Consider the following 13,163-nt stretch of genomic DNA (forward strand, 5'->3'; position numbering starts at 1 on the left):
CTCTCTCTCTCTCTCTCTCTCTCTCTCTCTCTCTCTCTCTCTCTCTCCCTCCCTCCCTCCCTCTCTCTCCCCCTCTCTAGAAAAAAACTAGAAATCAGGAAGGAAAGGGGAACCAAGGAACTATCTTATAAAATAGAACCCTTGAAAATAATTATAATTTAAAAAATTGAGAAATTAAAGGACCACTCGTGCTTCGCTTTGACTTGAAATTTTCGACTCTCTTTGATGTTGACTTTGTTTGACTAATTGAGATGATTTGTTGAGTCTATTGAAATGATTTGTGTGATTGTGTTCCTCTTCCTGACAGGAGAGACGAGAGCTCTTCCTGAATCCTGCGTCTGGAATTTATAGTGGCGTAGCGAGTAGACTCTCAGAAACTGGACTGGAAAGACATCCACTGAATTATTTCGCATACCTAGTTATAAACTATAAATAAAATTCGCCAAACTGGTTGCCAACATCCGAAACAGATAGTGGAGTACTTCTATTCATTCTTCCAAGTTCCTCTACCTCCTACCACATCTTCTTCCGTTGACTCTATTGAAATGATTTGTGTGATTGTGTTCCTCTTCCTGACAGGAGAGACCAGACCTCTTCCTGAATCCTGCGTCTGGAATTTAGTGGCGTAGCGAGTAGACTCTCAGAAACTGGACTGGAAAGACATCCACTGAATTATTTCGCATACCTAGTTATAAACTATAAATAAAATTCGCCAAACTGGTTGCCAACATCCGAAACGGATAGTGGAGTACTTCTATTCATTCTTCCAAGTACTTCTATTCATTCTTCCAAGTTCCTCTACCTCCTACCACATCTTCTTCTTTCTACTCTTTAGTGACGTATTTTTTTTTTAATTATAACATTTAACACATTAGGTATGTTGTGCACATTGTATTGAACTTGAACTTGATAGTAAAACGTCTAACTTAGCTTCTTTATTAAAGTACCAATTTTAACCCACCAGAAGTACGGATTGATATGACCAAATTAGCATCTCAAGGGCCATCAGAAATTTGAAAATTTAATTAGTTCCGTGACTCTTTCACTTGTAACTCCGAGATTCACTTGGATTTGCCCCTTGGGGTTTGGGTTGATTTTCCTCTCTATCTATGCTTTTTTTGAAGAGGTTCCATAGAGGCTCTTAAAAAAAAAAAGAAAAAAAAATCCCGGCTCTTCCTTTTTATTCCTGGACCCACAGTGGAATTCCCGTCCGTTGTGTTGAATTTTTCTCTTCCGAAGGGATTTATTTTTCTTCTCGGAATTTGTGGAGTGTAATAAGATTTAAAGATGGCGCATCTCTCAGGGCGAGAGATTTACTTCGACCCCTTTTGGCTTGAAATGTTTCCCTTCCTAAGGCAATTATTTTTCTTTGAATTTTACTTACGTCAAAGCACGAGCTTTTTTCTGCCAACCTAGTTAGCTTGGAAGGTAGCAGGCCTGCCTTGTAAACGCTCGATCGCGGGTTCGATTCCCGCCCGGGGCGAACTTTATCTCAAACAGTAAGGTCCGTTCTCGGAACGGCTAGATTTCTCCCATTCTGTTCTCCTTTTCTCTTCGATTTCGTATCGATAAGATCTTTAAGTTAACCATATTTCTTAATCCAATAGAATTAACTCTCGTGTGTGTGAGCGGCATATTAATCCGAATCCTTAACCATATATTATTTAATCCGACCTCAATGGTGTAGTGGTTAGCGCAGTGTCCTTCGGATCTGGAGGTTGGTGGTTCGTTTCCAAGTCATGAAATTTAGCGCAGTGCATTAAGCAGGGAACGACATTTGTGACGAGCATTTATGGTTAACACAATTAAAATTCCTTTTTAATCCGATTGTATTAAGCAGGGAAGGACATTTGTGACGAGCATTTATGCTTAACACAATTAAAATTCCTTTTTAATCCGATTGTATTAAGCAGGGAACGACATTTGTGACGATCATTTATGCTTAACACAATTAAAATTCCTTTTTAATCCGATTGTATTAAGCAGGGAACGACATTTGTGGGGACTTTTCAGTCCTATGCAAGCAGTATAAATAAGCACTATTATTATTAACTTTGGCAAACATGTTTCGCACCTAAATGTCTGGTGTTCTGTTCCACAGGATTTCGGTCTCGATAAGGCCGCTGGGGCGTTCGTAGAGGCCCTTTTTCCAAATGAGTATTGTGTTAAAACACCTTCAAACGATTATTTATTGTATTATTTTCAGAGAGACTGAAAATCTCCTCAGGTTGTGTTCTATTCTATTTATTTTTTTTTTTTAAATATTTTCTATTCTGTTTTATTTTATTCTAGCCTATCCAATATCCCTTTTATATTGTTCTCTTCCAATCTATTCTAATCCAATCCAATCTATTCTATTCGCAGACGCCAGTAGTGAGCATAGAGACGAGCTGTTCGTTCAGAAGATTCGACAATGTTGTGTCCTGTTCGACTTTGTGCAGGATCCCCTGTCCGAACTCAAATGGAAGGAGGTGAAGCGGACGGCACTACTGGAGATGGTCGAATATTTGACGGCCCAGGACGTGCACATTTCCGAGGCCATCTACCCCGAGGCTGTGAATATGGTGAGGCTTTATTTGGTGTCGGTGCCATAAAATATTTTTTCTGGACATTTGTGACGAGCATTTATGGTTAACACAATTAAAATTCCTTTTTAATCCGACTGCATTAAGCAGGGAACGACATTTGTGACGAGCATTTATGGTTAACACAATTAAAATTCCCTTTTAATCTGATTGGATTAAGTGTCCCGCGGGCCGCGGGCATAAGCTAGGCCCTGACGTGCCCGATATAATTGAAACTTCCTGTGCTGTGCATTTCATATTGATTTCAATTCCCTTTTTTTAAAAGGTTTAACTTGACTGGTATAACCACTAACTCACCAAGGTATTTAGTGACCGGGGTTTTACTCTCCATCCGGAGACAAGCTAACCATGGCCGTATTTAGGGAGGGGAGCTCATCGAGATTCAGGCCTGTGGTTCTTAAACTGGGGGCCGTGAAGCACTTCAAGACCCCCGGGAAAATCACACAAAATACAGTAAAGGGGCCGCGGAGCGTTCACAACTAAAATAGAAAGTAAAAAGGGCCGCGTAGAAAAAAAGGTATGGGAATCGCTGCTGTAGGCCATACTCCATAAATTTGGAGCATGTGGGCCTGAAAAATATTATGTACCCTGTTAACAGGTCCCGAATAGCAAAGGCTCAACCTGTATGTAAGCTAATATTTGAATTTTGAGGTAAAGTTACATTGGATTAAGTGTCCCGCGGGCATAAGCTAGGCCCTGACGTGCCCGATATAATTGAAACTTCCTGTGCTGTGCATTTCATATTGATTTCAATTCCTATATCCTACGAACTACGAACAACAATATGTTGTACGCGAGTAGACCACACAATGCTGCACGTATTACAACGTCCTGCGCAACCTTAGTGCGTAGCTTTGAGCTCCGGAGGACCCGGGTTCGATTCCCAAAAAAGTCGGATTTTTTTCGGCTCTCTGCTTGAGTTATATCCCAGAAGGATAGACATGGTAGCTTCGGTTGGGTGGAAGCCTGGAAGGGCTTACTAAGAGAGAATCCTGGCATTGAAGCCAAAAATCTTCTTCTTCGTCGCCTCTTCCCGAGTTCAGACGGGGTCGTCGTTTTTCGGCAGCTGTTAAAGCCTAAAATAAATTAATAATGAAAAGAAAAAAATAATAATATTAATAATAAAAAAAAAAAATACTCGGAGGACCCGGGTTCGTTTCCCAAAAAAGTCGGATTTTTTTCGGCTCTCTACTTCAGTTATATCCCAGAAGGATAGACATGGTAGCTTCGGTTGGCCTGGAAGGGCTTACTAAGAGAGAATTCTGACATTAAAGCCGAAAATCTTCTTCTTCGTCGCCTCTTCCCGAGGCGACTACGCTTCCAATATGCGACAGGCCTAAAACATATTTATAGCCCTAGATATTTGCACGTTTGCAGTTTAACGATTTGCCCTAGTTTTTCTTGCCATAATATCAGCTAATATTTAATAGTCATGTAGGAAAAGTAATAAAATGACATTCTCAAGCCGTTTCCTTGCCTTCTTCATCGGCCAGTTCTCTCCCCTTCCCTTTTATTTTCCTATACTTTCCCCTCTTGTTCGTTCTATTCCATTTTATTGAATAGTCTATTTTTACTCCACTCTATTCTGACATTCAGTTCCTTTATTTATGCCTCGATTTGATTCTGTTTCTTCTATTTCCTTTTCTGCTGAACGGTTTTTTTTTTTAAGAGATTTGACAGAGGGAACTGTAACTTCTAGGGTCTTATCGTCCCGAAATCGAAGAAGGAAGGAAGACAGGATAGGAGGAAAGCCAGCCGTTCAGAGGGTTCCATTTATCCAGGTATCCCATTTAGGTTTGATTTTATTGTGTCTTACAAGAAGAGATATTTTCAAAGAAGGGGGCCATCTTGTAAGTATTCCATAAGCGGCTCTTGTTTTCTTTTGGGAAAAATGACCCCCTTTTTATAGAACTCCTTGTGTGACACACATATGGAGCAGTTGGCATCTGACCATCAAAACTTTTTCAAACTTTCGTTCCAAGTTCCAAGCGCAAGAGTTGTAGTTTGCTTCGTGCAGGATCGTGTGCCAAAAGTCAGAGTAATTATCTTGTCCCTTCCTTGTTTGAATTGAGGACGACTATCGTGTGTATAAGTTCTCTTATGGCTGTAATAGAGGCTGAACGCAAAAAACGCTACCAAAAGTCAAGGGCCGTTATATTAAGACATGTCCAATCGAAAATCTCTGAAAGGATATTGTCGAAAGGATACCAATAGCGATCACCCTAGGCCCTAGGGCTGATTGAGAGGCTGACGAAAAACGCCGACCCCGTCTGAACACGGGAAAAGGTGAAGAAGAAGAAGAAGAAGAAGAAGAAGAAGAAGATAATTAAAAAATGTACCCTTTTTATACTGCCAGAACAAGACTGATTTCTTAATATGTAATACTTTGTAGCCAGTGGCGTAGCGTGGTCTAAATTCAAGTATAGGGCCACCAACTAACCTAACTAGGCTGGCTCTGCTGAATGAAAGGAGTTTAATTTTTGAATCCTTGATTTTCCGCCAAAAACAGAGTGGAGCCGAGAGCATAGAACGAAAAGCGTTACCTACTATGCTCTTTGCTTGCAGTGCCTCTTTTAGCCTTAGTTCGTCTGTTGTTCCACCATAATTGCCGAATGATTTGTCGGGTTTTTGGTGAACTTTGGCAAACATGTTTCGCACCTACATAAATGTCTGGTGTTCTGTTTCACAGGATTTCGGGCTCGATAAGGCGATGTAATATTGTAAAATTGTAAATTGTGTATAATGTTGTAACAATCACAATAAAATATAATTGAATTGAATTAAGGCCGTTGGGGCGTTCGTAGAGGCCCTTTTTCCAAATGAGTATTGTGTTAAGTTAAAACACCTTCAAACGATTATTTATTGTACATATTATTTTCAGAGAGACTCTGAAAATCTCCTTAGGTTGTGTTCTATTCTATTTAATTTAATTTTAATATTTTCTATTCTGTTTTTTTATTATTATTATTATTATTATTCTAGCGCCTATCCAATATCCATTTTATATTGTTCTATTCCAATCTATTCTAATCCAATCCATTCTATTCTATTCGCAGACGCCAGTAGTGAGCATAGAGACGAGCTGTTCGTTCAGAAGATCCGGCAATGTTGCGTCCTGTTCGACTTTGTGCAGGATCCCCTGTCCGAACTCAAATGGAAGGAGGTGAAGCGGACGGCACTACTGGAGATGGTCGAATATTTGACGGCCCAGGACGTGCACATTTCCGAGGCCATCTACCCCGAGGCTGTGAATATGGTGAGGCTTTATTTGGTGTCGGTGCCATAAAATATTTTTTCTTATTGATTGGCTGAAATTTTTAAAATTCATCCAATCAGATTGCTTAATCCGAGAGTAAACCGAGTTTAAACTCGCTTTGTGGCCCCCAACCTTAAAGGGGTTTAACGTCCTCTGTTTAACTGCTGAGGTCTTTAGTGACGAAGGTTTTCCGAGGCCATCTACCCCAAGGCTGTGAATATGGTGAGGCTTTATTTGGTGTCGGTGCCATAAAACTTTTTTTTAAAGGTTTAACGTGACTGGTATAACCACCACTAACTCACCACTTCGGAGACAAGCTAACCATGGGGGCACGGTTGGTCCAGTGGTAACGCGCTTGCTTGCCATACAAAAGGTCCCGGGTTCGAATCCCACCATCGACAAAAAATTTGTACTCGTTTTTCGATTGCAAATATTTCAACGGGTTACTTTCTGGTGTTCTCGTGTTGACCCAGCACCTAGTAAATGGGAAGTATTGTGTCTCTTCTCGCCCATCTGATGAGAGGCATACTACGGGATGGGCATGCTACGACACAGATTGGGAAGTATTGTGTCTCTTCTCGCCCATCTGATGAGAGGCATACTACGGGATGGGCATGCTACGACACAGGCCACAAGCGTCGGGCCTAACTGCTAGGGTCTTATCGTCCCGAAACCGAAGAGAGAAGGAAGACGGGATAGGAGAAAGCCAGCCGTTCCGAGAACGAACCCTTATGGGTTTGGTTTTTCAGGCGACTACGCGCTTCTAAAAGTTGCGCGACTAGCCACCAACTAAGCTAACTAGGCTGGCAGTTTAATTTTTGAACTCAATGATTTTCCGCCAAAAACAGAGTGGAGCCGAGAGCATAGAACTAAAAGCGTTACCTATTATGCTCTTTGCTTGCAGCGCCTCTTTTAGCCTTAGTTCGTCTGTTGTTCCACCATAATTGCCGAATGGTTTGTCGGGTTTTTGATGAACTTTCACCTACCTCGGTGGTGTAGTGGTCAAGGCGCTCGCCTGGTAAACAGGAGGGCGTGGGTTCAATCCCAGCCGAGGTATGGAATACCTGTGATAAGCCCACCGTGTCTGCCATAATACCTATATGCTATAATCGTAGATAGTGTGAGTAGATAGGTAGTAGATAGTGTGAGACGAAGTCAGAGGTGTGAAGTGTGAGGTAGGAGACGAAGTGAGAGGTAGGAGGCGAAGTGTGAGGTGGGAAATGTGATGTAGGAGACGAAGTGTGAGGTTTGAAATGGGATGTAGGGGAGGCGAAGTGTGAGGTGTGAAATGCGAGGTTGGAGACGAAGTGAGAGGTGTGGAATATGAGGTAGGAGACGAAGTGAGAGATGGGAAATATGAGGTAGGAGACGAAGTGAGAGGTGGGAAATATATCTTGTAAGTACTCTATGGAAAGTATCTTGTAAGTACTCTATGGAAAAGCGACTCTTGTTTTCTTTTGGGAAAAATGACCCCCTTTTTATAGAACTCCTTGTGTGACACACATATGGAGCAGTTGGCATCTGACCATCAAAACTTTTTCAAACTTTCGTTCCAAGCGCAAGAGTTGTAGTTTGCTTCGTGCAGGATCGTGTGCCAGAAGTCAGAGTAATTATCTTGTCCCTTCCTTGTTTGAATTGAGAACGACTATCGTGTGTATAGGTTCTCTTATGGCTGTAATAGAGGCCGAACACAAAAAACGCTACCAAAAGTCAAGGGCCGTTATATTAGGTCGTGTCCAATCGAAAATCTCTGAAAGGATATTGTCGAAAGGATACCAATAGCGATCACCGTAGGGCTGATTGAGAGGCTGACGAAAAACGCCGACCCCGTCTGAACACGGGAAAAGGTGAAGAAGAAGAAGAAGAAGAAGAAGAAGACAATTAAAAAATGTAACCTTTTTATACTGCCAGAACAAGACTGATTTCTTAATATGTAATACTTTGTAGCCAGTGGCGTAGCGTGGTCTAAATTCAAGTATAGGGCGTGTAGCGCTCATGCACAGGTCTACCAAGTCCCATCACAGTACATGCCATTAATATTTATGGGCATTAAAATGAACTTTTGAGTTGTATGGCCGCCATACACGCCATACATACACGCTACGCCACTGTTTGTAGCACATAGATGACCTACTTATTCTCCTCTCATGTTCGTAGGTTTCTCGAGTCACCGGATTTCCAGCCGAACATCGCCAAGAAGTACATCGATCAGAAGTTTGTCCTGCAACTCCTGGACCTGTTTGACTCTGAAGACCCTCGGGAGAGAGACTTCCTCAAGACCACATTGCATCGGATATACGGGAAGTTCCTAGGTCTTCGCGCCTACATTAGGAAACAAATCAACAACATCTTCTACAGGTAAGCTAGAAGTAAACCTAAAACGTCAGATGAAATAGCACCTACGGTCCCACTAGTGTCCAATGCAATACTCCCAAAACACTCGTAATGGGGAAATATCTGCTTTTTTATCTGTTTAACTGCTGAGGTCTTTAGTGACGAAGGTTTTCCGAGGCCATCTACCCCGAGGCTGTGAATATGGTGAGGCTTTATTTGGTGTCGGTGCCATAAAACTTTTTTTTAAGGTTTAACATGACTGGTATAACCACTAACTCACTAACGTATTTAGTGACCGGGGTTTCAATCTCCATTCGGAGACAAGCAAACCATGGGGGCACGGTTGGTCCAGTGGTAACGCGCTTGCTTGCCATGCAAAAGGTCCCGGGTTCGAATCCCACCATCGACAAAAATTTGTACTCCTTTTGGACATCATGTCAACTATTAAATTTCTGACAAGTGAGCGTGGTAAAAATTTACATGAAATCGGGGGAATTTACATTCGCCCTACTCATTTATGTTTCTATCATTTCAGGTTTATCTATGAAACGGAACATCACAATGGTATAGCGGAACTTCTTGAAATTCTGGGCAGGTAAGTCGAAAGTGTCAAGTTAACAAATTCAAGATGAATAATTGAATAAGTCCGAATGAAAGAACGAGGCTGACAAGAAACACCACCTTATGTAAATAGGAAAACAGGGTTTATACGCGACCTGGAAAAGACATGGAATCTGGAAATCGGCCAAAAAGTCATTGAAACGGCGAGGACGAAGACAGTAAAATAAAACAAAGAATTCAGCAAAAACACCTTGGTGGTCTCGCTGGAGGACGTAAAACTGAGACAAAACCAGCCCTGTCAAGCCAGAGACAATAACACTGGCTCTTTTGAGGGTACCTGAATGGGACTATGGTCAAGTCCGTCTCAGGAAGTAGGGTACAACGACATAATTATGAATTATGTACCTGAATATCCCCCATTAGACCCCAGAGCGAGCTCTCTGGCCTAGATGGCACCTCTTGGTATCCTCTCAATGGAATAATATATGGACTCACAGCTTTCTCTGGAATAAACCTGATTGTGCGGACTTTATAGAGCTGCTGCAGGTGAATTTTAGAGAAACTGAAGAGGTTGAAATATACCAGTGAGGGTGCTTCTAGGTTCCATCAAGGCCCCCCGAGAGCAGACTCTAAATCCCTCAAGCCCCCTTCGGTTCGGAGGTCTTGAGCCAAGCCCTCTAGCCTGGATGGCACCTCTTGGTATCCTCTTAATGGAATAATATATGGACTCACAGCTTTTCTCTGGAATAAACCTGATTGTGCGGACTTTCTAGAGCTGCTGCAGGTGAATTTTAGAGAAACTGAGGAGGTTGAAATATACCAGTGAGGGTGCTTTTAGGTTCCATCAAGGCCCGGGGATAGCAGCTTAACTCCAAACACAAAAAGCCCACTCCGAGGCTTAGGTGTAGGGGCGAACAGCCCTAAAGGATGGGTTAAGCTACTACGAATCTACGAAAACACCTTGGAATACGTGGGTAGTAATCATACTAATCATTGTTTCTTTGCTTCCTCGTTTCAGCATTATTAACGGGTTCGCGCTCCCGCTGAAGGACGAGCACAAGTTCTTTCTCCTCAAAGTGTTGCTCCCCCTGCACAAGGTCAAGTCGTTATCCGTGTATCACCCGCAGCTGGCGTACTGTGTGGTGCAGTTCCTAGAGAAGGATCCCTCCCTTACCGAACCTGTGGTCAAGTGCCTCCTCAAGTTCTGGCCCAAGACACACTCGCCCAAAGAGGTAACTAGGAGAACTGTCACTCAACTGTGAACTTTTTTACTTCTTTTTTTTTTTGTTTACCCATTTTTTTTTTTTTTTTAATATTTTTAGAAAGTTGGTATCAAGTTAGAGACTGACGAGAAATGCCGTCCCAATCCCAATGTTATTCTATTTTTCTCTCTTGGGAGAATGGCCAAACTTCAAAGTTCCCGACATTTGAAAGAAGAAGTTTTTGATAGAGGAACCATAACTACTGAGGTTTTTACGTCCCGAAATAGAAGATGCCGGGTTCGAATCCCTATCTGGGCGGAAATTTTCTAACACGAATTTTTCGTTCTTGGATAGGCATGGATATGCCTTGAAGTAACGCGAAAGTGATGCCGAGGTACAATCTGTTAAAAATTAAAGAAAGCTCCGTTAGACTTATAGAATAGATCAGTTGCGCTTACTTGGGTGATGTTTCAAAGTCATAGAGCAGGAAAAATGAGGACCATGAAAGAAAGCTCCGTTAGACTTATAGAATAGATCAGTTGCGCTTACTTGGGTGATGTTTCAAAGTCATAGAGCAGGAAAAATGAGGACCTTCAAGAAAGCTCCGTTAGACTTATAGAATAGATCAGTTGCGCTTACTTTGGTGATGTTTCAAAGTCATAGAGCAGGAAAAATGAGGACCAACGGAATTTTTCTTTTTCTTCTACGACTTCTAGATCCCGAGATAAATCGATTTAAAAAATACCGGTAAATCGTAAACTTTGACGTCACGGCATACGCTCCCGTAGGCGATGACGTCACATCAAATGTCCCGAGCAAAAGCTCCCTAGCAAGCAACACATTAATGTGTTTGTGCGCATACGTTTCTGCGCAGTTCTTTCTGCTCCGCCGCTAGCGTGCTTGCATAGTGGCGCTACCTAGCGGACAAAAATAGCAACTGCGTTAAGTCTGACGTCACAAATCTTTAAACTTTTTCATTATAAAAATTGAATTTTCGACCTTTTACAGTTATTTTTTCGGAGTTTTGACCTCAGATTCGGATTTTTCCCAACTTTTTACAGAGGAATCGACCATTTATTTATAATTTTTATCCATTTGCAACTCCTCCATTCCCCTCCCAGGCCCAGGGCGAACTTTATCCTAAACAGATAAAGTTCGTTCTCGGAACGGCTCACTCTCCTGTCCTGTCCCCTCTTCGATTTCGGGACGATACGACCTTCGCAGTTACAATTCCCTAGATCGGAAGAGCGTCGTGTACTCGCAGGTGATGTTTCTGAATGAACTAGAAGAAATCCTGGACGTGATAGAACCAGCTGAGTTTCAGAAAGTCATGGTCCCCCTGTTTCATCAAATAGCCAAGTGTGTATCTAGCTCGCATTTCCAGGTAAGCAATGAAACACCTGCTATTAGACTCGTGTGGTCTGCGTCGTAGCATGCCCATCCCGTAGTATTTCGCTCCATCAGATAGACGATACTAGACACAATACTTCCCATTTAGGTGCTGGGTCAACACGAGAAGACCAGAATGTACCCCTCGTCGAAATATTTGCAATCGGAAACCAGTACATTTTTTTGTCGATGGTGGACATCGAATGTGGGACCTTCTACATGACAAGCAAGCGCGTTACTACTGGGCTAACCGTGCCCCCTTATTATTGGCAGTAGGGCCATCCAAAGGCCATTATACCAATGCCAAAAAAATAGGGCCATCGGCTCTTTAAGCCCTATGTCACTCCCATCCGATTAGATCTTTTGTGAATTTTGACTGTGAATAACCCTCTAAGGTTTTGCGTTCCCTTTCCCTCAGGTTGCAGAGCGGGCTCTGTACTACTGGAACAACGAATACTTCATGAACCTCATCACAGATAACGCCACTGTTATAGTTCCCATCATGTTCCCTGCCCTGTACAGGAATTCCAAAACCCACTGGAACAAGTGAGTCGCTCAAATAGAACTGTTGCTTTTTCTAAAAAAAGATGTTTGATAGAGGAAACTGTAAGAGGTCTTATCGTCCCGAAATCGAAGAGAGAAGGAAGACAGGATAGGAGAAAGCCAGCCGTTCCAAGAATAGAACTGTTTGGGTAAAACATAAAAAAGTATGAATAAAAGGTTTAGGATATAAGAAATGCTCAGAAACGCATGCGCATAAACACATTTTTATTTGTTGCCTGCAAGGAGTGCAAGGAAGCTTACTCGGGACAGTTGATGTGACGTCATCGCTTAAGAGAGCGTAAGCGTATGCTGTGACGTCAGTAAATAAGATTTAACTGTATTTTTAAAAATATTTATCTTGGGATCTAGAAATCCTAGAAGGAAAATAAAAAATTCCCTAGTTGCTCATTTTTTCTGCTCTTTTGAAATCTCACTTAAGGCAGCACAACTGGTTTATTTATCAAGCATATTAAATTTATAGATAGTCGATTTGTTCTATTGTTCTCAGAACGATACATGGCTTGATTTACAATGCGCTGAAGTTATTTATGGAGATGAATCAGGAGGTAAACATTGGGTGGTAGATTATCATAATATTCGGAAAATACTACAATGCTGCAGTGAGCACCAAAATTGTGATGTAATAACACAAAGAAACGGCATTTATTTATTTATATTAATTAATGAAACTTCGATATCGTTCTCTTCCAGGGAGAAGGAGCGGATGCGAGATCGTGACCTGACGTGGATAAACATTGGGTGCTAGATTATCAAAATATTTGGAAAATACTACAATGCTGCAGTGAGCACCAAAATTGTGATGTAATAACACAAAGAAACGGTATTTATTTATTTATTTATATTAATTAATGAAACTTCGATATCGTTCTCTTCCAGGGAGAAGGAGCGGATGCGAGATCGTGACCTGACGTGGAGTCGAGTGGAGGCCCTCGCCATGAAGAACCCCCACTACAAGCCGTCCCTGTGCAACTCGAGCTCTTCTAGTCAGGAATATCTGGGTGGGGAGGGGGAGGAGGGGGACGGGAGCCTGGACCGGGAGAAGATAGAGAACGAAGCCTATGAGGTGAGACCCCCCGGTTAGAATCCTGGAATTGACGGGATTTTTTTTTTTTTTTTTTTTTTTTTTTTTTTTTTTTTTTTTTTTTTTTCCTTATTTTTTTAAATTTTGGAATTGGGGGGATTTTTTTTTTTTTTTTTTTTTTGCCATTTGCCATAGATTTTTAAAGTGATCTAATGATTAAGAGAAATGAAAAAAACACAGGGATAACTTTC

General features: G+C 41.8%; 1 protein-coding gene across 1 annotated transcript in view; it reads left to right on the forward strand.

Moving 5' to 3' along the window:
• Positions 1 to 12,954, forward strand: part of LOC103519867 (serine/threonine-protein phosphatase 2A 56 kDa regulatory subunit gamma isoform-like) — a gene marked incomplete at its 3' end in the record, with an annotated part of 19,298 nt that extends 6,344 nt beyond the window's left edge. The window contains exons 2-9 of the mRNA XM_026831192.1: positions 5,642 to 5,841; positions 7,967 to 8,199; positions 8,711 to 8,770; positions 9,755 to 9,968; positions 11,203 to 11,322; positions 11,746 to 11,873; positions 12,379 to 12,450; positions 12,768 to 12,954. Coding sequence (XP_026686993.1) covers positions 5,642 to 5,841; positions 7,967 to 8,199; positions 8,711 to 8,770; positions 9,755 to 9,968; positions 11,203 to 11,322; positions 11,746 to 11,873; positions 12,379 to 12,450; positions 12,768 to 12,954 — 1,214 coding nt within the window. The remainder of the gene's footprint in view (positions 1 to 5,641; positions 5,842 to 7,966; positions 8,200 to 8,710; positions 8,771 to 9,754; positions 9,969 to 11,202; positions 11,323 to 11,745; positions 11,874 to 12,378; positions 12,451 to 12,767) is intronic.
• Between the last annotated feature and the right edge of the window lie 209 nt (positions 12,955 to 13,163).

This window comes from Diaphorina citri, unplaced genomic scaffold (assembly GCF_000475195.1).
Source record: "Diaphorina citri unplaced genomic scaffold, Diaci psyllid genome assembly version 1.1 scaffold3006, whole genome shotgun sequence".
Taxonomy (NCBI): domain Eukaryota; kingdom Metazoa; phylum Arthropoda; class Insecta; order Hemiptera; family Psyllidae; genus Diaphorina; species Diaphorina citri.